The following is a 25,011-nucleotide window of genomic DNA, read 5'->3' on the forward strand; positions in this document are numbered from 1 at the left end:
TGTCCCAGCGTCTGCTCCACAGCTGGTATAAATATCACTGGGAGACTGAAACAGAAAGTTGCCTACACGAATAACTATCAGGGAGAAAATGTCACACAAGCTGATCCCCCATCCAACCCTCCCCTCTCCACTTTTCTAAACAGAACTGCTAATAAGTAAAAAGTAAAGCAAGCTGGTAGGATGCTAAACATCACCTATTGCCCATTCAATGGATAACACCTGGAATGTGCAGTCATCAAAAATTTGAATATTAACTTTATTAAGCCTACTGAGTGCTCATCTATGCTCTATCCTGGGTATGCATTTCCAAAAACAAACAAACAACAACAACAACAAACAAAAAAAACCAAACAAAAAACCACACTGTCTGCTGTGCCCTGGATAAAAATACAATGAAGTTCTAAATAAGCCTCTGCTGGCTAATAAGCCAACATGCCTTGCTTTTCACTTGAGGATTTTCAGTACTACACACTTCTGTCCCAGTGATCCTTGAAGGATCAAGGCAAGTATTCTGAGGCCAACACTTCCAAAATCAGTATTTTGTTTCAAGATTTTTATGGGAGCACTGTCCATTTGGAACTGATCTGGTGAAGAACTGGGTGATTCTATGAAATGACCAAATCAAATGTATTATTTCTAAGGATATTTTGAGACAGGCACAATAACAAAAAAAAGTTGTCAACAAGTTCCCACTCTTCAACAAATATATCTCAAAAGCAAAGTCACTATGTAAAAACTGCATTATGACAACACAGGAAATCACATGTAGATCATCACAACATAAAGCTAAGATTTTTTTAATGTGGGAGTTTGGTTTGGTTTTGATTTTTGTTTTTTTTTTTTAATGTGATCTCATTTCCCACAGAGTAAGGACTTACCTCTTTATTTTATTTATTTAAAGATATTTATGAAATCCAGCTTCATTAAGACTAGACAGAGATCAGAAAAAATAACATGACAATCAATAAATGACCAAACTTTGGTATCACTGTCATGTAGCTTGAGAACTATAAGCTCCATATTACACCTTTCACAAAAAAAGGTCTTATTGAAAACCAGATCAGTTCTGAACTGGACCAATTAAAATCACCAGACACATAATTTGCACATATGGTCCTTTACAAGTGAATAACTCTAAAAAGTGCTTCAATTAGCTTAGAAAGATAAATTTAATATTCCATAACAACAACAAAAAATTATTATTTGGATCATTTTCCAATAAATTAAAACCACAGACTCAGTGGAAATTGGTCTACCTCCTTTGAATTCATTAACAGCAGGAATTACACCACATGGAAGTTCAGCAAATCTGTCTATAAATATATCCATTAAACTCTTCTGGTTCTTGCTATTTGTTTCCGTATATTTAAGTGCATTTACAGAAAGATGATGAACTCTTTAAACCAATTTAAAATCTTATTTTCTTTAGCTACACCCTTCCCAAGTGAATCCTATCCCCAGGCTATTATTTCACATTATAGTCGTTGATAGGATGGTTAGGAAATGGTTAATTCTGCAAGATTATATCTTCCATATGCAACTACCATTCAGCATCCCACCCTAAGGGTACAATCAACCAGTAAAGGCTTTGTTCTGATTATGTAATGCATGTATTTGATATCCCACTTGAGAACTCTGTTGGATGTAAAGACAGCTATAGCATAGTGACTTTGCAAATAAGATGATGTAATATTACTTTGGAAGTAACAAAACATCTGAGCATGCTCACTGTGAACCACAGAATTCAGAAGTCTAAACACTTTTCAGTCTGAACCACTCAGCTGCTTGAGAGCTCTGTGTCCCTTTATGGTTTGCTTGCTCTGTAGCACTTGCAAACTTTCTGACACCAAGAACAGAATCATAATTTTCTTCTAAACTAGTCATGCAAAAAGCCACACAGAACAATGTGAATTCATTCGAATTTAACAGGTTCTCAAAAAATGGAATAAAACCTTCTCCCAAACTGCATCTACGAATTTAAAAAAAAAAAAGTTTTCTTTAAGTAACTTTAAGAAATGCGTATGCGCAAAAGATAGCAGCCAAAAGAACACATAAGAGATCTGTGCAACTCTCAAGAAAGAAATTATATGTGTTGATACAAGAAATACTTGTATCAATATACCCATTACTTAGGAATTATGAAGGTGTTTAATTTAGGATTTGCATTCAAATGTGGCACATGAACGCATTCCCAGTACATTCACTGTTCATCAAATTAGAAACAGTAATAACAGTAATAACAGTATAACAGTAATAAACAGTAATAACCCAAAGTAGAAACAGTAATGTCATAAAGCCATGCTTACAAACATACACTTTTAAAAGGACTATCACCTGTTAGGGTTTTACATATAGCAGCTTTCATAGTTCAGGTCAATGAAGTGTTTTTTAAAAGAGAAAAAAAGTTTAGTGAATGTAAAATATCCAAATATTCACCAGAAAAGTGACACAACAAAACAATAAGGTTCTATTATCAGCTAAGTAAAATCACTCTCACTTAAATTACACGAATAGTGAGAGAGATGTCAGGGTAAGAAGAATGAAGACAGATAAAAAAATCAAACCTAAAGCCCTACTAGAAAACAATGTAACATTTTTCTTCATTATGACAGATGTGACCATTTTCACTGTCCTCAATGCCATGCAATTGACAGTAACAAGTTGGCCCCTATTTGAAACACAAGATTTCTAAGACAAGTCCACACAGAAGTGCAACACCCAGGCATTTCCCTTTCTAAACTCAGATTAATGTCAAAGTGAAAAGCATGCATTTGAGATTCTGTGCGGATTACTTCCTGATTCTGGACCTCTTCCCTTTCCCATTGACCTCCCTCAGGGAACAAAAGTGCAATCAATAAGCCTGCCTGTATTCCAGTACAAATGCTAAAAATACCTCTAACCATTCCTTCCCAGTCACTCCATTGGAGATTGGCATCTTCACATTGTCCTCCCTCCACCTTCCAATAATCCACTAATGGATTTTCTTATTCCAACATGACAAACTGGAACCTCACCTGACAAATGTTAGCCTCTTTTATGGCTTTTGGCTTCTAGATGCACATAAAAAGCAGAGAAGCACAGAATAGCCAAAAAAGAGAAGATAAAAAACTTGTGAATAGCTGGTGCAGTAGTTAAAGAAAAAAAATCCCAAACAAACAACTTCACAAGGTGATTTGGTCTATTATACTGCAGTTACGAAAAGAAACAAATTATTATACTTGCAAAAGGATCCACAAACATGATTTCCCATTTCTTTTGGTATTACTTATATTAATGCTATCCCCTGAAGCCTGTAGGAATCCACTACCAAAAACTGGCAGCTTTGTTGCTTTTGATAAGTACCTAAAATTGAGAAAATGCTTCCAAGAAAGCATTTGCCACAATATTGAAGCAAAAGTAACGAGTCCAAGTTTGGCTAAATGACCCAAATTCTATGACATCAACACATGTGGAACACAGACCAGTAGAGCATTTAAAGCTAAGGTATCACAACCAGCCCTCAGTCACTTGTTCTAAAGATTAACTAGCTGAACGAAGTCAAAATGCATTGTAATTATCATTCATTGAAGTTCAGACACACCCAGAACTCCTTTGTGTAAAACTGCCTATATAAACTTTGCAGAGCGATTCCCAAAAGACCTGGAGGCACTTCAGAATTCCCTCCAACTCAGACCCTGCTCTCCAGGATCAAAGCCACCCATGAGGGTATCCATAAGCCTCTGAGCTATGTGTGTTTCAGCTCCAGGGATACCTATGCCTACCGCAAGTGCTCCAAGAACTGCAACCATCCACCACGCTGACCACTGAGAAAAGTATACTTGGCAACATCTTTCAGGCATGACTTGCTTTGATTTACATACACACAGATAGCAAAAAGTTAAGGCTCCACTTAGGTTCCCAAGCCCCAAGGTCAAAGGAATTTTATAGCTCTCAAAGTGTTTATTCTTGTCAAGCTCTGTATAACCTTATGTAACTCTGGACACATCTTAGGCTTCTAGCAAAATAACTCCTCCTATTTTGGCAGTGTTGGATTCAAAGTGCTCCTCTTTACACAGCAGCAAAATCAAGGACTGAATTGTTTTATATGAGAATAGCCTCTGCCCATCTACTATGGAAATCTGAAATAAAAACAATTAAAATCAGAAAAATAGAGTAAAATAGAAAATAACAAACTTCATGTGTCCTAAACTTGAATCAAACTAAGAAGTCATGCACAACTGGATCTCATTTAACCAATACAACATACATTAGGAATTCAAAAATATACTTGTTCTTTTGCAGCTTTCTAGTTCTAGGCCTCTGTATATTATACATGGAATCAAGACATTTCTTTATATATAATTTTAAAAGTTAAACAAAAAAAGGATTATCATAAGTATTATCATAAGTACTGCATCACAACAAGTAGAATCACTTTTCTCCCTCTGTCCTTGCTACTGGCTTGAGTTATGCACAAATATTTACCTATACATTTAGTTCTGTATTTATTGGAGAGAGGGCAGGGGGGTAAACAACCCAAAGATCAACAAATTTATAGTGCTTAAATTTTTGTTCTGTAGAGTCACCTAAAAGTACTAAGGTCTGTGTTCTTTTGTTGAATCCATTTAAGAAATTAGCTTATTTTTTTCCTCAGTAATAGTTCATTCTGCTTACAAGATAAATTATTAGCAATTATCGAATGTTCTGTGAAATTTCATAGCAGAATATGCCACTTCAGATTTCACTTATATGAAATTCTATCACTACAAGAAAGAACTCAATACATTGCTCTCTTTAATCAATTCTACACAGTTCACCCTGATCATACACTTTATAAATGCAATTTGTATGGACTGTAACTATCTTTCATCTAATTAATATTAATCTTCATATTAGAAGCTCCTGGGTTCACTGGCCAGAGCAAATAGAAGCCAGAAATTATGCTCTGTCAAAACACTTTGAATCAAGTTAGCCAGAGCAAACTATGTTAAAAGGTACAGAAGCTTGATCCTTACAACTGAAAATAAGGTAACTTAACAAAACAGATTAAAGTATTCAACAACTTAAAAACTCCACAAAATAAAGCAGACTATAAAGCAGTGGGAAAGGTTGCAGGGAAGACTGTTTAAAGAGCATAGGATTTTAGGGCCTAAAAGAAAATTTTGCCTTTCCTGCAGGTCCTGGAAGAAAATTTCCTTAAACAACTTTTTTTTTGGTGCTTTAGTTCAGTTTTTAAGCATGAAGCAAGCTGTAGGCCATTCAAGCATTTAGTTCATCTCCTAAAAGACTTTCTTAGTAATAGTCCATCCTGTTGACATAACACCTGGAGACATGAGATCAATAAAAGTGCTCCCAGATAATGACACAACTTCAAATAGTGCTGAGTTGAAAGTAATGGTTCTTAAGGCTGATATGTCTCATGCCAGCTGCCGTAAAAAAGCCAAATTAATACCCTTTTGTATTTGTTCCCCTTCCTCACTCAAGGGTTTTGTAAAATTTTTGTTGCAAACTCTGGAGCTGTGGAGTGTCTGAGTCTGCTAAATACATTTCCCCAAGCCCAAGAGACTCCTTGAACAGTACCTGCTGTGGGCAAGACTAACACAAAGAGCTACATGTGACTATACCCTAGGAGATCAAGAAATTCTGTAAATACTTTTCCAGACCAGAGAACTGAACCGCACAACTAAGTCACATTTCTGAACTATGAATCTATCAGATAGCTCAGCAATTCTGAATCCCAAAGGGATCAAAGTTTTACGAGTTACATTACATCCCTAGGAATCCATAATCGAAAACAGCCTGTATAGGACACATTTGCCTCTGCATTATTTCAACACATATTCCTTGAACAGGTACCAAAATCACCAATAACTTGAAGTACTGTGCTTTAAATAGGGACTAACATATAGCTACTGAAATTACAGAGAATAAGAAAAGCCTTTTTGAATACATTTCGTACCAGGAATCCTAAGGGGAGGATTTATCAAGGCAGAGAACATGTCTGTTATTACACAGATTTTGTAATATAAATGCAGCATCTACAGACCCAAAGAAGGGCCTCTGGGCCCAAGAGCATGTTTGTATTTTACTCTGCTGTTGCAGGCAGCCCAACAAAAAATATTTTCTCTCCTTGCAAATTTTGCCTTCCTTAGCATCCATACACATTCTTCTACAACCTTACTCCCTTTCAGATAAGCTCTTTAACAGCTCTATTTTCACTGGGTTAATCAGTAGGAGGCCTGCTCAACAGAATTATAACAATGAAGTGTAGGCTTCATGATACATTTTAATTCTGGATTCTCTCTGCTTAAGCACCAAAAAAGAGCACGGCAACTTTGTACTCTTTGCATAGTTGTCAGTGGCACCAGTGAGCCTCCTTCCAATTCCTGTGCTGCACTCAAGTCTGCATTCACCTAAGCATGTGCCTGACAAGCTTGCACTCTCAAAGTAGCCAGTGGGCTCAGGAGGCAACCTGAAAGAAATGCACTGAATGCCAAATCCCCTCTCCCTGTGTGCTGAGCTTTGCTCTCCAAGCCATTGGTGGAACAGCATCACCCAGCAACTAGTGCAGAAACAACACATGTGAAGGGAAAAGCATAAGGGAGGAGATGGTGAATGATATGGAGGAGCTGAAAGAGTCTGCAATAACTTAATCTACTTTTTCATCTCATATCATCAAATCTTGAAAGGAACATCCTCCACTGGCACCATGTTCAATCCATGGCAGTGTGAAAAGCTGAGGCAACAAACCTGTGCAGTTTTTATTCAAATAAGAATTACACTGCTCTGAAAGGGAGTTGATCACTTTGAATAAAATGACTGAAATAACAGCTTAGATTAATACATAAAAAGGAAACAGGGATTCATGTGGAGTCAGACTTGAAGCTCAAAATGTTTCAGCCACACAAGTTCCCTGAAGTTCTACAAAAAGAATCTTGCTGTGACTGAATTTCAAAGGAAATGGATGAAGAAAAGTAGTAAGTAGTGTCACATTTTTTTTCTGCAGTCTAATGACTAATGAGAGACATCTAAAATGTGTTCTCCTTTCAAGCAACTTCACAGACATGAAACTTATTACCTTCCAAGGTACTAAGTCTTCACAGGATCACAACTCACTTTTGCTATGGCATTAATACTGAAATGGCTGTCGTGCCTCCAGAAATAGCCCAACTAGACAGGCATACTTGTGGGTGGGGGTGGGCTTATAAAAAAATCTCACTGCAGAACCATCACAAACAAAACAAACCTCCAATCCCAAACTTCTTCTTAAAATACACTCTTGTACAGAGCTTTCATGAACTAAAGCACGTTATCTCATTTCATTATGAAGATTACTTGCCTATATATGGTTTATATGGAGTAGGGGAAGGCACACAAATTTAGTTCATCTTTGTTCATGGTAAATTCTGCCATGTAAAAAAAATGTCTTTTTCATAAAAAATTACCTTGGTCCCATATACAAAAGGAAACCATCTCACAAGCAGACCTGAAGCACTTGCAAGCTCTCCTTAGAAGCCATTAGTCGCTGAGAGGTGCAGTCATCAACTTCCCAATGCAGCGCCCAACATAAAGGGATCAAATTATCCTTAATATTTGGCTATGAATTTTATTTGTATCTGCCAAAAAAGGGAGAATAATGGAATCTGCAAACAATAGGAGAGTTTGAAAAAATATTTCTTTCTGCTGCCAAAAAAAATTAAAACCACAGAGTAATGAAGATATGAATCTCTTTCCGCCCATGGTCCATAGTAAAAGACACATGAATCTGAAGAATGTTATCTTTAGAACTTTCCCCTGCTTCTGCCCCTTGCCTTCCACATGCATTTATCAATTGTCAGTACGTTTCAGACTGTAAATAAGTCATAACCTCCATATTTCTCTTTAGAATATTCAGTAATTAATCTATACATTAGGATATAAAACACTAAAACATTTTACTGATGAAATCTAAGAGATCATCAAACACAATGCTAGGAGAAATAATAAAGATAAATTAAAAATTTTTTGAAGGATGCTATTAATCTAAGAAATAATTAGACTGAGTCTTCTTCCATTAAGTAATGTCAAAACACACAGATTTCTGAAACAAGGCTGAGCACACAGTGGAGTAAAATCCTTGAAGTCACACGAGTTATTAAAACATTAAATATCAGGTCCCATTTGTGCAAGACAATAAAACTCAACTCGTCAGTCCTGCATATATTTCAGTTCTCCAGGTAATACATGCAAAACTTAAACAGACCACCTCCAAAATAGCAAACAGTTTTAAGTAATGTAAAATACTAATAAAATCTTTGACAATATTTGTACTTCAGTAGATATTTATTTTTGGAATATGAAAGTAATCTAAAGATTTAAACCCCGAGGGAATTCCAAAAGCCCAAGCTTCAACAATATCTACATAAAGTAAGTGTGACCAAGAGCCTGATTCAGCCAAGCATTTCAATATATCATTAAAATCAGACTTTTGCTGAAGTCCTTTCCTTTTTCAACAAAAATACACAGTGCTATGTTTTAAGTGCTTTGTTGAACTGAGGCCCAAGTTCTAATTTCCTTTATTTATCTTAGATACAAAATGGCCAAAGGAAGGGGTCAAATGCTGCAATAGATAGGTTATGGGTTTAAGGACACTGGAACTGCTGCTATGAAATGCCATGGGAAGAAAAAGGAAAGAGAAGTAGTGTAACGATGGAAGCAATGGGAGGAATTCAGATAGTTTAAGATGAAGTCTAAACAACTGCCTCAAAGTCTTTTAGTTTATTTGTCCCATCTTCTCCTTGCCTCATATAATCTTCCGTCTTTCCAGCTTCCATTTTTTAAAGTAAAATCCTGAGAGAATGTGGGCAGAAATAACAACACAAAACAATAAGCAGGACTAGACAAAAGGCACAGCAAGCTGCTGCACAGAGAAGCCCTGCTTTGACAGGAGATGCACCAAATGATTTAGTAAGATTTGCTTTTGGTCTTCAACTTCTACAAATCCACAGTTCCTTTTGCTGTCACAATACTTGCAAATGCACCAATTCTGTGCAAAACTATGTGTAGTAACTAAGGAAACAGAATTCATTTTCAGGGAGGAATGGAGAATGAGACAGGCATAGCTCCCTGCCCAAAGGCTTTTTTTTCTCTTTAGTGTAGTTCAGCAATGCCAGGATTCCACCTACAGATACTGAAAAAAAGTGTAAAAAAACCGTGAAGGAAGGCTTCACTGCAGCTCAGTTCATTGCCTCAGATAAAAATAAGCTTTTCATGTTATAGTATAGTAATCCAGAACTTGGAATTTTTAATAATATAGTTACTGTACTCTGTCCTTTAAGTCATGACAATAAAAGAGAAGGAAGTGAAGTCATTATACACTCAGCTGATGCTCTTTGATAAAGCTAGTTTGCAGAAGGTCACAGATGTGCACTTTTGCATCTGCAGAGGAGAATTAATTAAGAAACTAGGAGTTCATATTTTGGCCATCCCCAGATGTAAACACAGACCTATAAACAGAAGGACTTGCAACCCCTATTCCCTGCTTCCAGACTACAAATAAACTTATCACCAGAACTATCTGAGCTGTGCTCCTTGCAACTCCAGAGCAAAACTAGACTGTGAGGATTTTGGATTTTTGATTTTTTTTACCAGCTTTTGAGAAGTCCTCTTCTTCAAAGCTGCTTATGGCCTAAACCAACTGTTTCATGTGGGAGAACAAAAATGCAGACAATTTTCATATAGACTACAGAAACAGGGTATGTGCAGGTAAAGGCAAAGATGCAGAAAACCAAAACAATTGCAAAGGGAAGGGAAGGAAAAAAACCAAACCCAGGACAGAAACAGTAGTTCTCACCCCTAAAGATTTATATGCTTGCATACACACATACATATGTAAAAAATAATGCATTCACATTTAACTCCTGCCTGTGTTCCATTGAATAACTAACTTGACCCCCTGCAAATCAGAACAGGATGCAGCAGTACCTCCACTGCCTGCTCTAAGGCAGTACCTTGCACCTGCAGTTGTCCTGTCTTTTTAAACAGAATCCCAGCAGAAAGGATGAGTTTGTAGCTGAAGATGTTCCCCATACCAAGGTCACCTGGATGAGCCTGTATTTCAAATGATCCATATTGGCATAATACTTTTGAGAAAAACTAGACAAAATGTTAGCTTCCAAAAACATTAGCCAAGGAACAGAATAGGTCAATTTTAGCTAAAGTACAGGCTATTTTGTTTTTGTTTGGATTTGGTTATTAAATCTCCCTAGAATAGCAAATAAAATATTATCCTGGTCTGTCCCTCGGTACATTCAAGTAAGATGTTTTCTATCTCCAAAACCATTTGGGAAGTGTTAAACTGATTTGGAAGTTTTCTGATCAAGTACCCAAATCTTGACTTTCTCAGAAACTTACAAAGAGGACACAGCAGGATCACCCATACAAATAAGCAACATAATTCTGAGGAAGTCTACTCAGCAACAATGCAAGGGCTTGCCAGGAATTTTCCAGCTAAAGAATAAATACCTTTTTCAGGCTACACTCAGGGTAAATATATGCAAGGTAGCTAAAAGATGCCTGTCTTGTAAATAAATTGCAAACATTTTAATCACCATTTGTCTTCATACTTACAGACAACACCCCAAAATAAGTAAATTGCCTTATGTTAGCATTATGCTCAATATGACAAAACACACCAAAAGCAGACAGAGAACAGCTTAAGTCACAGAGATAGAGAACAAAATTCAAATGCTGAAAATAAATGAACTGTGGGTGCACCTACTTTAACACTCCACACTTTAATAGGGTAGAACTCCTTTCAATGGTCTAATTTACCCATCAACATAAAAGGAGTTTATTTCACTGACTCCCGTTAACCCTTAGTGGATTTTCAATAACAAATTCTGTGCCTATTTCCAGTATTTCTTTCTTCTGTTCTCAGTGTTTATTCAGGGTGTACACTAAAGGATGGGGAATACAAGAGATACATTTTAAGTTCTTCCATCTAAATCCTACTTTTTGGCTTTCTGCCTCTTTCCTAAATATTAAAACAAACGACTCGTTTCTTCAAGACCTTCTTACTAAAAATAGTTGGTTGGACTGCTTAATTGTGTTAGCTGAAACACAAACATATGAGAAGGGAAAGGGGTTTGTAGAAAAAACACTGAAGAGAAAAAAAAAATCAGATTTCATCTGGCCTTCCCATCATCACTTAAGATAATTGTTTTGTAGTTACATCATCAGGAAATAAAATACTATCCTCCAAGGACCCCGACTCTTTACAGAACGAAAAAAGGAAGGCTCAAAGTTCATATCGCCCTCAGAGGAGTTCAGTTAAAGTCACATTTTTTGTTATATTAAAAAAAAAAAAAAAAGAAAAAAAGAAAAAAAAAGAAAGCTCCCTTAGAACAACTAATTAAAGAAGATGACTTGGAATTTAGTTTTTCCCTTTTCAAACTCTAGGCTGCAGGACCAAGTGGCAAACATTGTACCTAATCAGTAACAACTCCTAACGACTTTATTATCAGCGCTGGAGAGGAACTGCCCTAACCCAAACCTTCCGCACATTCTTCTCGACCCTGAGCTGGTGGACAAGTGCAGCGTTTCACACAGCGCTGCGCTCAGCCCGACACAGCAGCCCGGGCGGGCCGAGCTCGCCAGAGCGGAGCTCGCAGAGCCCAGCTTGCCCAGAGCCCAGGGCCGAGCTGCCCGGAGCCGCGCTTGTCCAAAGCCCAGAGCAGAGCTTGTCCAAAGCCCAGAGCAGAGCTGCCCAGAGCCCAGCTTGCCCAGAGCCGGGCTTGTCCAAAGCCCAGAGCAGAGCTGCCCAGAGCCCAGCTTGCCCAGAGCCGGGCTTGTCCAAAGCCCAGAGCAGAGCTGCCCAGAGCCCAGCTTGCCCAGAGCCCAGCTTGCCCAGAGCCCAGAGAGGAACTGCCTAGTAGAGCCGAGCTTGCCCAGAGCGGAGCTTGCCCAAAGCCCAGAGCGGAGCTGCCCAGAGCCCAGCTCGCCCAGAGCGGAGCTGCCCACAGCCGAGCTTGTCCAAAGCCAAGCTTGCCCAGAGCAGAGCTGCCCAGAGCCCAGCTTGCCCAGAACCCAGCTCGCCCAGGGCAGAGCCCAGCTCGCCCAACGCCCCGCTCGCCCAGGCTGCGGCCGCCGGCGGAGAGCCCCGGGCAGCGCGGCGGGGCTGCACCGCGCCTTATATGGCAATGCGCTGACGTAATGCCGCCTAGGCTCGGGCGCGCCGTGCGCCCATCCCGCATTGTTCTGCGGGAAGAGCGCTGGAACGCTCGGAGCAGCGCCGATGGCACCGCGCAGCGCCCGCGCCCCGCTGCACCAGCTCCGCCGCGACTGCCAGAGCCCAGCGCAAGGTAAGGCACAGGGTGGGAAGCGAGCTTCTGCTGGCTAGCGCTGGCGCTTCTGGCTTTTTCCTAGGGAGATACCTTTGCTTAAAAAAGTCACTTCCAAAAAAAGAGAGGGGTGAGGATTGAGAAACAATGAAATACCCCAAAACAGCATCAGGAGATCTAGAAGATGTCTGGTTAATAATATACGGGGCGACTATTTCAAGCGTTAAAAACTATCTTTAAAACAATTTCTACAGAGCCAACAGATGAGGAATTAACGTAACGTTAAAGAAGGAGAGAGTTATGAATTACACACACTTTCCAAATGGTCGGATAAAATCATGACTGCATTTAAAGCTGTGGAAGGAGTCCAACAGTATTGTAATATATTAGATACAGCTACTGCCTCTCTTTCTGCTGCATTTACATGCATATGCTATATATTAGTAGACATGTATGCACACATGCCTCTAAGCACTTACTATACTTTTGAAGAACTTCTACTGTACTTTACAGAGCGATGTATAAATTGCCACAAATATTACTTTGCAGTAAGTTTATGCTCTGTCTAAAAGAAAGAATTGCAACTAGTTTAATTACTAACAAACTTTTCAACTCCTACACACTGCTTCCCTCTTCTGTGTCTTGCACGCAAGTGTCAAATCACAAGAGGGCAGAACTGTCAGATTTTGATGAAAAAACCTTTAAATCCTGGTCAAACACATGATGACTGTGAGAATCAGAAAACATACTGCTCTCTTCAAGGCTTATTCTGCAAGATGCTCAACAGTATTGCAGTTACCAACTCCAGAAAACAGGGAATGAAAAACAGTTCTGACGAGGTGCAAAACACCTTTAAAGATTAGATTTCAATGTGTTTATAACTCACACCTGCATAGTATGCAAAATTACACTGTCCTCTCCGTTAATTAAGGGCCAAACCCTGTTAAATCCTTCTTTAAAAGAACAACTGCAATTAAGTCAATTGTACTGTCCTACTTGCAATTTGGAACTACTGAGCACTGCTCTTCAGAGTCCTGTGTGTAATTTAAAATGTCAGAAACGTTAAACCTTAAGACCTTTAAACTTAAACTCTTCTTGAACGTAAAACATGTTTTTGTGTTATGTCTTCCTTTTCCTTAACACAAAATTAAATCAGCATGAAATTTTAGGACAGAAGTAAAGATTCTTTTTCCCTTTAGTAATGTTTTAAATCCTGCAAAATCCCTGTTCAAGTATATATTTAGGAAAAATCAAAGCTGATACAAACGTTGTAGTATGCATACATGGATTTAGAGGCTGAGCCAAAATATCATGTGTGAACTTTTTCATGACTTTTTTTGGCTTTAAATGAGAAAATATGAAGCAGTTGTTTTCAACACGCTCCTAAAAATGTAAATATAGAGAGACCTTTCATTTCAGAGATAATTCAGGTATTTATGTATTATTAACCTTGGCAATTACATAAAAGTCACATCCATGCTTCCAACACAATCCTTTTTGTAACAAGCAGAGTTTATACCTCTGTTGATGAGAGAATCAGGGAAGAGGGCACTGTATAGTATGTATAGAATGAAAAGAATACTAGCAACCAGAACAAATGTAATTTCATAGTAGAAAAACAATAGCCCTGATCAGTATTCTGAGCCCCTGACAAAGTCTTCTGCTTGCTATTCTGTCATATCTGCGGAATTGCATCCTGTGTCCTGGCAGTTCTGGAATGATTACTCAGTTTTGTAAATATCCAGTGTGGAGTTATAAAGTAGAAAACTTAGCTATGTTATGAACAGATGTGTTAGGAACCAAAGTTGAGTAACAGTCCTCAAAAAGTGTCTGAGTAGAAAGGATAAACTGAAGAAGGTGAAAGACTACAATATGACAAAGAAAAAATATTAACAGAAATGCTACACATGCAATAAATACATAAATTTGATAAAAGCACTAACTAGAAAAAGAAAAAAGGCTCCCTAAGATAAGAGACAATTTCAGCTGCTCCAAATCCAACAAAGGGTAACTTTTATGATTAATTACTGCTTTAGCAGTTTCTAAAATACCATCCGTACTGTGAATACTGTAAGCCTAATACAAATAACAGCATCTATCAAAAGCCTTTTTCCTTTTAATTTAAGGAAAACAGACTATGGGAAGTAGAACTCTACTTCCCATAGTCTGTTCTCCTTAAATTAAAAGGAAAAACATTCTTCACCTAATACTTACAGGACCAATTTTGCTGTCATTTATACTGGTGAAACTCCAAAACAATTAGACAGAGGTATAATGACTAAATGCTGTTTTCCTATTCCACACCACCTCTGTATTACACACCTTTGTTATATCAGATTTCTTTACATGTATTGGGTATTAATAGGTCGGTTTTCCTAATTTTAAGTGATTAAAATGTTAGGTTCTGTTAATTAAAAGGAGACAGTGAAAGAAAATAATCATCACATAACTCAGTCTTAAACAATTGTATTTCTTCATCTAAATCTTTTTATAGTTATTTTTCACAATATCCAATGTGAAAACATTTTAAGAACAAATATATCCTCCAGAAATGAAAGTCAACTTCCTATCAAACTGCATTGACCCTTTGTTCCTTTCCCGTCACTTCCTTTTCCTCCACTGACAAACATCTGCTGAGAGCAGAATTTTTAGGGATTTGATCCAGAAGACAAGGGATCTAATTTAAACTTAGTGTCTATTCCCCATCAGTATTAGTAAAATCAAATTATTTCTTGATTTGTGCTGAGTAACAACATTTTCATACTATTTACCTCATACTATGATGAATTACCAAATTTACCCTTGTCAGAGGATTTTTTAAAAAAGCCTGGTTTTACTCCCGATGAGTTTCCCCTCTGTGGCAGATCTTAAAAGACTGACTTTTCTTCAGGAAAAATTCTTTACCACGCGTAGTTTGGCATGGGCAAGCGAGCAACCACTGCTCCTCAGGACCATTCCTACAAGCAGGTGTTCTCAAATCCTGGGTGTGGTACTACCTGAATACAGTTCATTAAAAAAACAATTAAAATATCTAAGTCAGAGAATCCTAAGGCGTTTACAATGTAGGAAGACATATCTTTAAAAACTATTGAATACAACTGTAGTTGTGTAAAGTCCTGTCTCATTAAGAGTTTCCCTCAATACTTTATCTTATCACCAAGTTGATTTGAACTTAGGAACTGTCTTATCAATAATTTTTAATTGCTTAGGGTTTTTCATTCATATTGAATGGATTCTGCCGTGCCACTCTTAAGTTCTAGGTTGAGCTTTCTGATGTAGTTGAAAGCTTGGGTAGTTCAACCATTCACTAAACTGTACTACTCGGCTCCAAGAAGGCAAAAAATCACTGCTGAAAAATTCTAAATATAGTGCCCAGTCTTGTGATTTTAGTGGAGTGATGGACATTTTGACTCTTAACAGCTCTCAGTACATTATGCTGATTTTGAAGTTTGCTGTGTTTCCTGTCGGCAAGACAAAAATCACTTTGACTCTATGTCCAGTGCCCCATGTTGTTCCTGAAGTTCAGTAACTGCACTCACACCTATATGCAGCACCAAATGGAGCACTCTCAGGCAGTTAGAGCTGACTTCTCTCAAGTGTTCACAATTTCTGTAATGTACCTGAAGATCTTCTGAGGCAGTCTGTAGCCATCACTTAAAAACAGTACAAAAAACATTTCCCAAAGCAATTATTCCTCACCAGAGCTGACGTGACTATGAAGAGGTTAATGCTCAGGCAGACAATAAATGCTGGCTGAACACCCAGCAAAATCATTGTAAAACCCTCCTTTAATAGCAATATGGAAATATTGGGGGTGAAAGTTCAACCTAACCTTGCTAGGCAACATTTCAGCACAACTTAAAAGTCCTATAACCTTGGCCATTCAAGCTGATAACACATGTCCTTTCTCCCTGTTGCAGAAGTCACCCTTCTGCTGCAGCTCATCATACGTATGATGATGAGGTAACACAACTGCTTGACTTCAGCCTCAGGCTGGGCAGGTGACCACCAGAGTGGCTGCTCGAGCAGAACTCAAGCCGTTTTGCTTCACACTGCATGCCCACATTAGCTGAGAAACCAGAGCCCACAGCCACGTAACTGCTCATGCCCAGACTTCCCAAACCTTTACAGATGTATGTCAGGTAGGGTACACAGAGCTCTAGTGAACATGACTGAAAATGTGGATGGGAAAAAAAACCACTTTTGACAAGAAAAACACTCATCTTGCATACATTTCAGGCATGCGAAACAATGCGTCAAACTTCATTATACTTTGTAGATTTCCGATTTCCAAAGGCCTGGGAAGGAACATAACAATTGCACTTAAATGATGGATAGAGTTCTTAAAATCTGCCTTAAACCTCATATTCAAAGCATTTTCTTTCAAATTCATTGCAGACCGGTTATTTTAAACTTTGTCTTTTTTTATTAGAGACACAAAGCTTATCTAGTGTTTGCATAGCAACTATCGCAATGACAGAGTAAGAGAATGAGGAAAAATTCTTGAAACTGAAGTGAATCAGCATGATGCTACTACCATAAAAAACCACACAAAACTGGCTGCTTAAAAATAGAAAGTAATGCACTCATAAAACTCACATTTTAATTACACATTGGATTTTATCACATGGACAAAACTATCTAAGAGTTAAGTTTCAGCTGACTGAATTCTGTCAACTTAATATGGATTTAATATTTTTTTGTACAATTTACACAGCATTGAGTCATGAAGTCTCATTATGAAAAAAATTAGGAAATTTTATGACATGTAAGTTTGGCCTACCTGAAACTAACATCACCCATCACATTGCCAAACATGATTCTATTCTACTTAGCTAAGAGAAAGAGGTTATAAAGAAGTTTCTCAGAAGAAGACAAGTTGTTTTTGTTTTCAACTTCAAAATGCTACCCACTGGTCAAGCACATTCTACACCTCAGTAGAGCCATTCTGTTACACATCCATACCTAAAAAAAGGAGAATGATTTATATTGGTCACTTGAACCTGAGGGTGTAACAGCTCCACATTTGGGACAGCCAATCCCTAACCTAGATACCTGAAATCCAGTGTTGAGCACACTAACTTGGATGTAGGAAGGTGTGAAAAAAAAATGCAGTGCTCAGGTGTTAATGCTTAAAGCTGAAACGTTTTTCTTAACTTGCAAAATACTACTCAATACTCTTTCATATAAAGAGAAAAATCTTTTAACTAGCAGCCCATTATAATTCCCAAACTAAATACTGAATTGCCTTCAATGAAAAGGCCACCATGAACCTTGGCAGCCCTTAAACCTCTAATCTGTGTTTCTAAAGACATATCTAATATATAAATGGGCATGTTCATTTGTATGCATATGAGCAAGCAGAGTTTGGGGACAAAAAGCCTCTAGAGCAAAGTCAGCTAGTACAGCTTCACTCCAGGCCAGCTCCAGATGACAAATAGCTGCCGACGAGGGTGGTGCAGGGACGACACCAGCTGGTGGAGAATGCTTAGGCTTGCACTGGGAGATGCACACGTTGGTTCCCTTTTGGGAAAGCAGCTGCTGTCTGCTGACAGGAATGTTCACTCTTACACACTTTGCTAACCCATATAAAGGAGGAGGGAGGAAAATGTAACCTGGTATACAAAAGAGCAGCCACTTTGGAAAGGGTCTACCTGCCCCTGCTTTGCTCCCGGCCACTACTTAGAGCTCTATAGGATTACTGTCATCTCTGTAAATAGCAAAATTTCCCTATTTCAATCCGGATTAATTGGGTGGGAGAAATCAGAAAACTCACATTAGTAACATTCTATAACTCTCATATATCTAGATTAAAGCAGTTAACTAAACAACTTGCAAGTTCTGTCTAGAGATAACTCTTATTTCCAGCATTTCAAACCATGTTATAAATTAGGGATAAAAGCTAAAATGTATTACATCAGAAACATACTGTACATGAAAGCATGCTACAGCTCCTTCATTTTTTGTGACATCTGAAACAAGAAAATATAACCTGAATACCGCAGACCATCAGCCAAGAGGCAAGAAAAGAGATCAAGTAAGGCATGTAGCCAAATGTCACATAATTATACTGAGTTATAAATCAATTTGGGGTACACTAACAAGGCACAGAATGTTCAACTGAATTCACAGTTCCTTAAAGAACAAGGAACACAAAGTCTTCATATGAAGGGACAAGGGAAGCATACATGCACGTGACCCTCCCCTTTCCTAAAAAAGCCTTTTCCTATGACAGTTTTTGAAAGGCAAAGAACACTGGAAAACAACTAAAGATGGAAAAAGTAAGTATCTCTCTTGGCTCTAGGAAGACTGCTCAGACCAATTTTATAAGCGTTTAAGAAATCATTGGTCACTGAAATGCTAGAACTAGTTAAATCCACTTTTTCATCCCAACAATTAAGGGGTTTTTTCCCTAGGAAATAGAGAAACATTTATTTTACAAAGCAAGCAAGTTACTCCAGCTGCTGAACACATATGCAAGTAGCTAGAAAAACCAAAACACCACAACCACCCAAACAGTGCTATTGGCACTACAAGTGGACATACGACTAAAAGATCCAATTTATTTTACTCTTAAGCAGGGTATTTGATCTTTAACACAGTGAACTCCCAAGGCTGCACAAAAATGGAAAAATCTTACTTCAACACATCATAGTCAACAGATCTGAGAGTAAAATATGTTCTTCAGTTAAACAGTTCATCACAGGTGAAGAAACTACTTAAGATATCATTTACTATTAACTATGTGAATTAAATCTGTGAAGTAAACCTTGGTTAAAAATATAAACATTTTAAAAATTCTCAAACTATCATCTTTAGGTCTCCAATATAGCTTCCTGTCCTGTAGTCTAAAACAATGTGTTTGTCCCCTTTTTTTGAAGAGAATCCGTTTGGATAAACCATGTAAACTTAAATGCTGAACAAGAGCATTAACATGAGGATTAACATGCTTTAGACAATACATGCAAACAATAAACAATAAACTTTGCACCTTTAGATAATTCACCAAGTGCTCACAGGTCTATGTGGCCAGAAGGCTACTGGGAGAAGAGAAAATACAACTTCCAAACATTGAGCAGGTTTAGAACAGATAGCAAGAATATTAATTATCTCCCAGGTTGCAAAGTCACCAGAGCTATAGAGGTTCGATACCTAGAACTGTATCCAGAAGCAATTTGTAATGCATCAGAAATCGTTCCAGTTCAATTTCTGAAGGTCACATAGTGCAAACCAGGAAACTAGTGGGATTCTTCATCCCTTGTAGCTTCAAAGCCAGCTTTAGCTAGTTAGCCCTGCTGCAATGCATTGCTACCATCTCTCTCACCTGATGCCTCCAACATGAAGTGCTGGCCAAGCCTATCTGAGAGAAAATGGACACCCTCGTATTATCAGGTCTATGGGGAGAAGATGCATATTTAGCTTCAAAATGAAACTTCTGTTTGATATTTCTCTTAACGTTATTATTTATAGTCTTGGCTACCAGTAAAGTTGCAACTATATTAGTAAACCTGATAAAAGCCCCAGCTGCACTGCTTCTTGCAAACTAGCATCAAGGAAAACTTAAATACTTCATGCTAAATTTGCAGTAACAATTAAAATTTATGTTTTCTGACAAAATAGAAGGAATGGGATGCCATCCAAGCCCAGTTTCAAACTCTCAGAGTGTATTAAACACAGAAACAGAGCTACTTCAGGAAATGAGCATACCAGAAAAAGAGCTTACTTTTGTCTTAGGATGTATGTATATAATAAAGATTTTATGGGTATGAACAGAACAGGACACTCAAGAAGTCATGGAATTTGAATCCTCCTGCAAAGCAGTGACACCACCTATATAATTTCTGAGGAATGTTTATCTAGTTGTTTATAACCAGCCCCATTCCTCCAAAAAATGTCAAACTCTCAGTCTTCCCTGACAGTCCCATTCAGTACTAAAGTACCTTTATTTAACTTACCCTGTTTAATCTATGTGGTTTTAATCACAATTTCAGCACAAAAATACTTGTCTTGTGCACTGAGCCTGAAGGGTGCATAATTACATTTGCAGACAAGTTCCACCTGTCTAGAAGCAAGTGGCCATTGTATGACTGAGCAGCTTATCCAGGGCTGGCAGCATGAGTAGGATGCCTTCAGTTCAAAAGACAAAGTGTGCATGGCAGTATGGAAAGTTCTAAATTCTACCACTGGTGATGACTGATAATATAAGGCCATGGTTAGCATAAGAGATAGGCACAATGCCTACTCTGCCTATGGATGAAAATGCAGCTCCAGACATTTATTTTTATATAAAATGTGGGTTAAAATTGTTTTAGAGAACATCCAGTTCCTGTAAATGTTATGGGAAAATGACATTTACGACTAACCAGTCTCCTTTGAGTAACATGATGTGTTATTGTTGGCTGAGTGCCATTTTCTGTCATACCAAAAATATTAACTAATTGAAGTTTAAAAAAGTTTATATAAATTGGATCCTTGCACAATTATGCCCAATTCTGGTCAAGACAGCATCACCAGAGTTGCCTCAGGTGAATCAGATACCACAACAGCACTTATTTGCCCAACTGCCCTCCCCCCCCAAAAAAAAGTCCATAAAAGAGGTCCACCTTGAACCTACACACTCTGATGTTACATAGAGAACAAAAAGCCCCACAGGATTTATCTATAGAAATGACTTAAAGAAAACTCAGACTGTTTTCTTAATATAAAACAATATCATTAAATTGAAGTGTAAAACTATGACTTAGGGGTTACAAACTTACACCAAGCTGAAGCAACTGACTTGTTCAGAGAATCAGAACTTCTGCAAACTCCTCAGTCAACTGAAGGATGCAGAGCAGATAGCCAAGACAAAAACTCAGACCTCCAAATATTACTCTTCCATCAATAGTAAACACAGCATGGCAGTGATAGCACAGTAGTATTTGCCTTACACAAACCAAACACACATGGCTATGCTCATCAGTGCTAGTAGCAGCCTGAGCAGAAATACCCAGAACTTGGGAAAGCTGCACTCCCCTGTTTGTGCCTAATCTTTCCATGGGGAATGGGGTGAAGACAGGCAAGGCTCCAAAAGACAGTTTTCAGGAGCTAACTCCTGTAACAGTTTTTCACTTGGTAAATCCTGGCAGGAGGCTGCAATGGTATCGATTCCTAGTACTGACATTCCAAACAGAAAATGCAAACCCATCCACCTGCCCACAGGGTAAGGGGTGGATTAAGCCCTGTCTTGTTTACTTCTGCAGTGTTGAGTGTCATAACATTGGTGATTTTAAAAACTGCTCAGTAACTGTGGTCAAGAAGTAATGTTCTAGCAGGCATAATGCCTAAAGTATACACTTCAAACTTAGGTTCATAAAGACAAGAAATTTCTCCCATCAGTTGAACTTGTTATGATGTAACATCAAATATCAAATAATCAAATGCAAAATGACACTTGTTTAAAAATCACAAATTATAAAAAGCAGTAGTTGTCTAGGTTTATTTTGTGTAATTACTGTTCTTAAAACCTATTTGGGTTAATAACAATTCTCAAAATCTGTTACAGTAAGTTAACACTGCTTTTCCATTTTAATAAATCTGAGGATCGGGCACAAAATTTCACTTGTTAAGGATGAAGACAAGACAGAAGCAGGACCTGGATTAGTAACTGAAAAGTTCTGCCTCAGTCTTGTTGCTCTGACCCCTATACCACATCTCTTGTGGTTCATCTTTCCATTTCCTTCTGAAAGCTTTCCATCTGCAAAACTATAATTTGCTGGCTGACGTAAATTTGAAGAGTTCCAAATTCTGGAGTTGCATCTGAAATTACTGGCTTTATTTCTGACTTTGCAGGCAGTGTGGTGGGAGACATGGAGAGAGATGGGGGAGGAAGGGGAAGGTGGTGAATATGTACTATAATAATATAAAAAAAGAAACCCTGAATTTCTAAGTAACAAAACAAAAGTGCTATTCCCTTGAGCTTGTTACCTTAGTGAGGTATTTAGATCAGAACAGAAGAGGATTAAGTCATGCTACATGCACAATCATATGGCATTGAAATGCCACCAGTAATAGATACTGAATTCAAAGAATACCTGAAATAGCTGTTAGTTCTAGAAAGAGGGAAGAAGAAAGCAGAGTGCATCTCAAAACCAGTGACACATCAGAGTCCAACTCACAATTCACTGTACCATGTTTTCTAATAAACTGAGTGCTGGGACCCAGAGTTTTTAAGGCTAACTTCAACTAAAGCTTATTAATATTGTGGTCTTGTTAGGTTAGTGTTAATTTAGATTGTTTTCAGGATAAGCAGTCAAGGAAAAAACAAAACAAAGCAAAAACCTGCAAGCAATTTAATAGGACAGCATCTTTTTTCACTCCTACCTAAAAATCCCACTCCTACCTTCCTATCATAATCTCAGACACTGCAGATGGCTGCCATTAGAAGATTAGAAATGAACATCAGAATTAATAATTATCACACTGACATTCAAATCCTTACTGCCACAGAAAGCATTAATGCCTTTTACACAAGACTGATGTTTTGATAGGTGATTTCCAAGAACATCTAGATACGGAAAGAATGTAATTCAAGATAGAATTTTTTTTTTAACTGAGGTTCTGTAATAAAACAAAACTGAATTTTTAGTGCTGAAGTAAAATTACTCAAACTGGAAGTTAATCCAGTCTTAAATCTTAAATTAACCAATATAAATTTGCTAAAAGTTTCTCACATCATTTATGTCACCAAGTTTACCCAGGATTTCATAACATTTATGAGTGCAAATATCCCTATATCACCAGTAAGAATTTTCAGCAGCTTAGTAGTTGTGAAATCATGGTCACAAACAATATTAGTGTTCCAGAATAATTAATTTTTAAAAGCATGTACTATCTGCCTATGTTTACTCAGCATCACAGCTAAATATATCTGGTTATCCATGTGAAATTTTGCCAGTTAACCCAGAACTGGCAATACCATTCATCTTCTATGACTTTTATTAAGAGTTGTAAAGCAAGTCAGCATTTTAAGCATCAGATAAAACGATAATTACTTTGTGATAGTCTATGGAGTAAGAAGAAGAATTCACACCTCCCTCATTAAAAGTTCTCATTTTATAAAATAAATTTCCTTATTGGGAAATTTGCCTTACACAGTCTCTTGCAGTTGAGACACCCTTTGTGTAGGTTGCAATCCTAGCATAAACCAATTCTTTGAAATTTACAGATGTAAATTAATGTAATGGAAAACAAATTTTAAAGTAAGTATTCACATTCTGTTGGGAAGTGCTGACTGATTCAGATAAAGCCAGCAGATTACACAACAGCTATGGTATGTTGTTGCTGCTGTAATTTCAAAGGCTTTTGACTTTCTTTATGACAGGGGAAAAAGAAGCATTAATAAAGATAATAGAGAGCCATAAAAATGCTGTAACATATGTCTTCATAAAAACTGCACATCAATAAATAGAACTGTAGGCAAAGGAAAATACAAAATAAAAAAAAAAAACCATAGGTGCATCAAGACCAGAAACACTTCAACAAACCCAAATTTTGTTTCAATGAACTGTGAACAGACTGGCTTTATTACAAAAATAAATATTTAACTGCACTGGTGTCAAGAAATTACAACAACTTGTAAGATTTACCAGAAATGATGAAGCATATTTCTTCCCTTATTAAAGGCCAGACCATGTCTTATTGCTAGCTGGGAAGAGTGCCTCAAAGGAAGAGGCATGACTTCATCCACATTTAAAAGCTTTCAGCTTAGAGCTTTTATTTGCTTTGTACCAGGGGAAATTCAAGCATATGTCCAAAACCTTTAGAAGCAAGTCTCCCGCATGTAATAACCTGTAGAACCTCTCGGAAGCCACATCTTTCATCTAGAGAAGGGTGAAGAGCATGAGCTAGTTAAAAATATGCATCTTCATGATTTAGAAAAAAAAAAAATCTCAGAAATTAAAAATCACAGCCATTTCTGCAGAATAGTCTGATACAGATATTGACAATACGTACATTTAAAACTCCACAACACTTCAGTGAGAGGAAAGACAAAGCTGAGCTTTACAAATTATCATCTGTTTCCCTTGCATCCTTAGAAGACAGCCTTTCTAAAGTTACCAGTACCAACATTGCTTAAACAAACAAACAAACAAAAAACCACCATTTTAATTTTTATTATTCAAAGAATAGCAATTCATTCCAGAACAAACGAAAAAAAGTTAAAAACCAAAAGTGTTGCAATCTCAGGCCTCCCATACTTTCTTTGGTTTCTGTGAAAGTCATAAGAAAAGTCGCCCCTTTCTGTTCTGTTAAGAACATAAATTAAACAAAATCCATGAAATACAGGTCACCCCAGGAAAATGGAAAATCCCACTTAAAGACAAAATGTTGTGACGTGACACCAGCACTGTTATGGGAGTCTCTACATCTTGTAGAGAATACAGTCATTATGTTGCCAAATATAATGTAGTGTAGCTGAAGCTATATGCACTTGGAAAAAAAGAGGAAAACAAGACAACACAACTGAATGCACTAGATTTTAGTGTAGCCTGCATACCAAGGGAAACAACTACAGTGGACAGAGGAGAGCTGAGAAATACAATTTCTTCCAGGAAATAAAGGAGCAGTTAACTGGTATTGTAAATAAGTACCATATTAAGCCACAATAAAGCAATAATTTGTAACAGAAGCTCTGAAGAATAAGTAATAAGACACTGCCCTGACTCTGTTT

At 37.6% G+C, this 25,011-nt stretch overlaps 2 protein-coding genes across 6 annotated transcripts in view; one reads left to right on the forward strand and one right to left on the reverse strand.

Annotated features, from left to right (window-relative positions):
* Positions 1-25,011, reverse strand: part of CMSS1 (cms1 ribosomal small subunit homolog) — a 220,243-nt gene that overhangs the window by 169,979 nt on the left and 25,253 nt on the right. The window lies entirely within an intron of this gene.
* Positions 1-25,011, forward strand: part of FILIP1L (filamin A interacting protein 1 like) — a 187,810-nt gene that overhangs the window by 139,355 nt on the left and 23,444 nt on the right. The window contains exon 1 of one of the 5 annotated variants that reach the window (XM_085071845.1): positions 12,163-12,320. The exons of the other annotated variants lie outside the window; for them this stretch is intronic. Coding sequence (XP_084927971.1) covers positions 12,172-12,320 — 149 coding nt within the window. The 5' untranslated portion in view covers positions 12,163-12,171. Of the gene's footprint in view, positions 1-12,162; positions 12,321-25,011 lie in introns of those variants that run through there. 5 annotated transcript variants of the gene reach the window in all.

This window comes from Lichenostomus cassidix, chromosome 1 (assembly GCF_008360975.1).
Source record: "Lichenostomus cassidix isolate B80296 chromosome 1, HeHo_3.0, whole genome shotgun sequence".
Taxonomy (NCBI): domain Eukaryota; kingdom Metazoa; phylum Chordata; class Aves; order Passeriformes; family Meliphagidae; genus Lichenostomus; species Lichenostomus cassidix.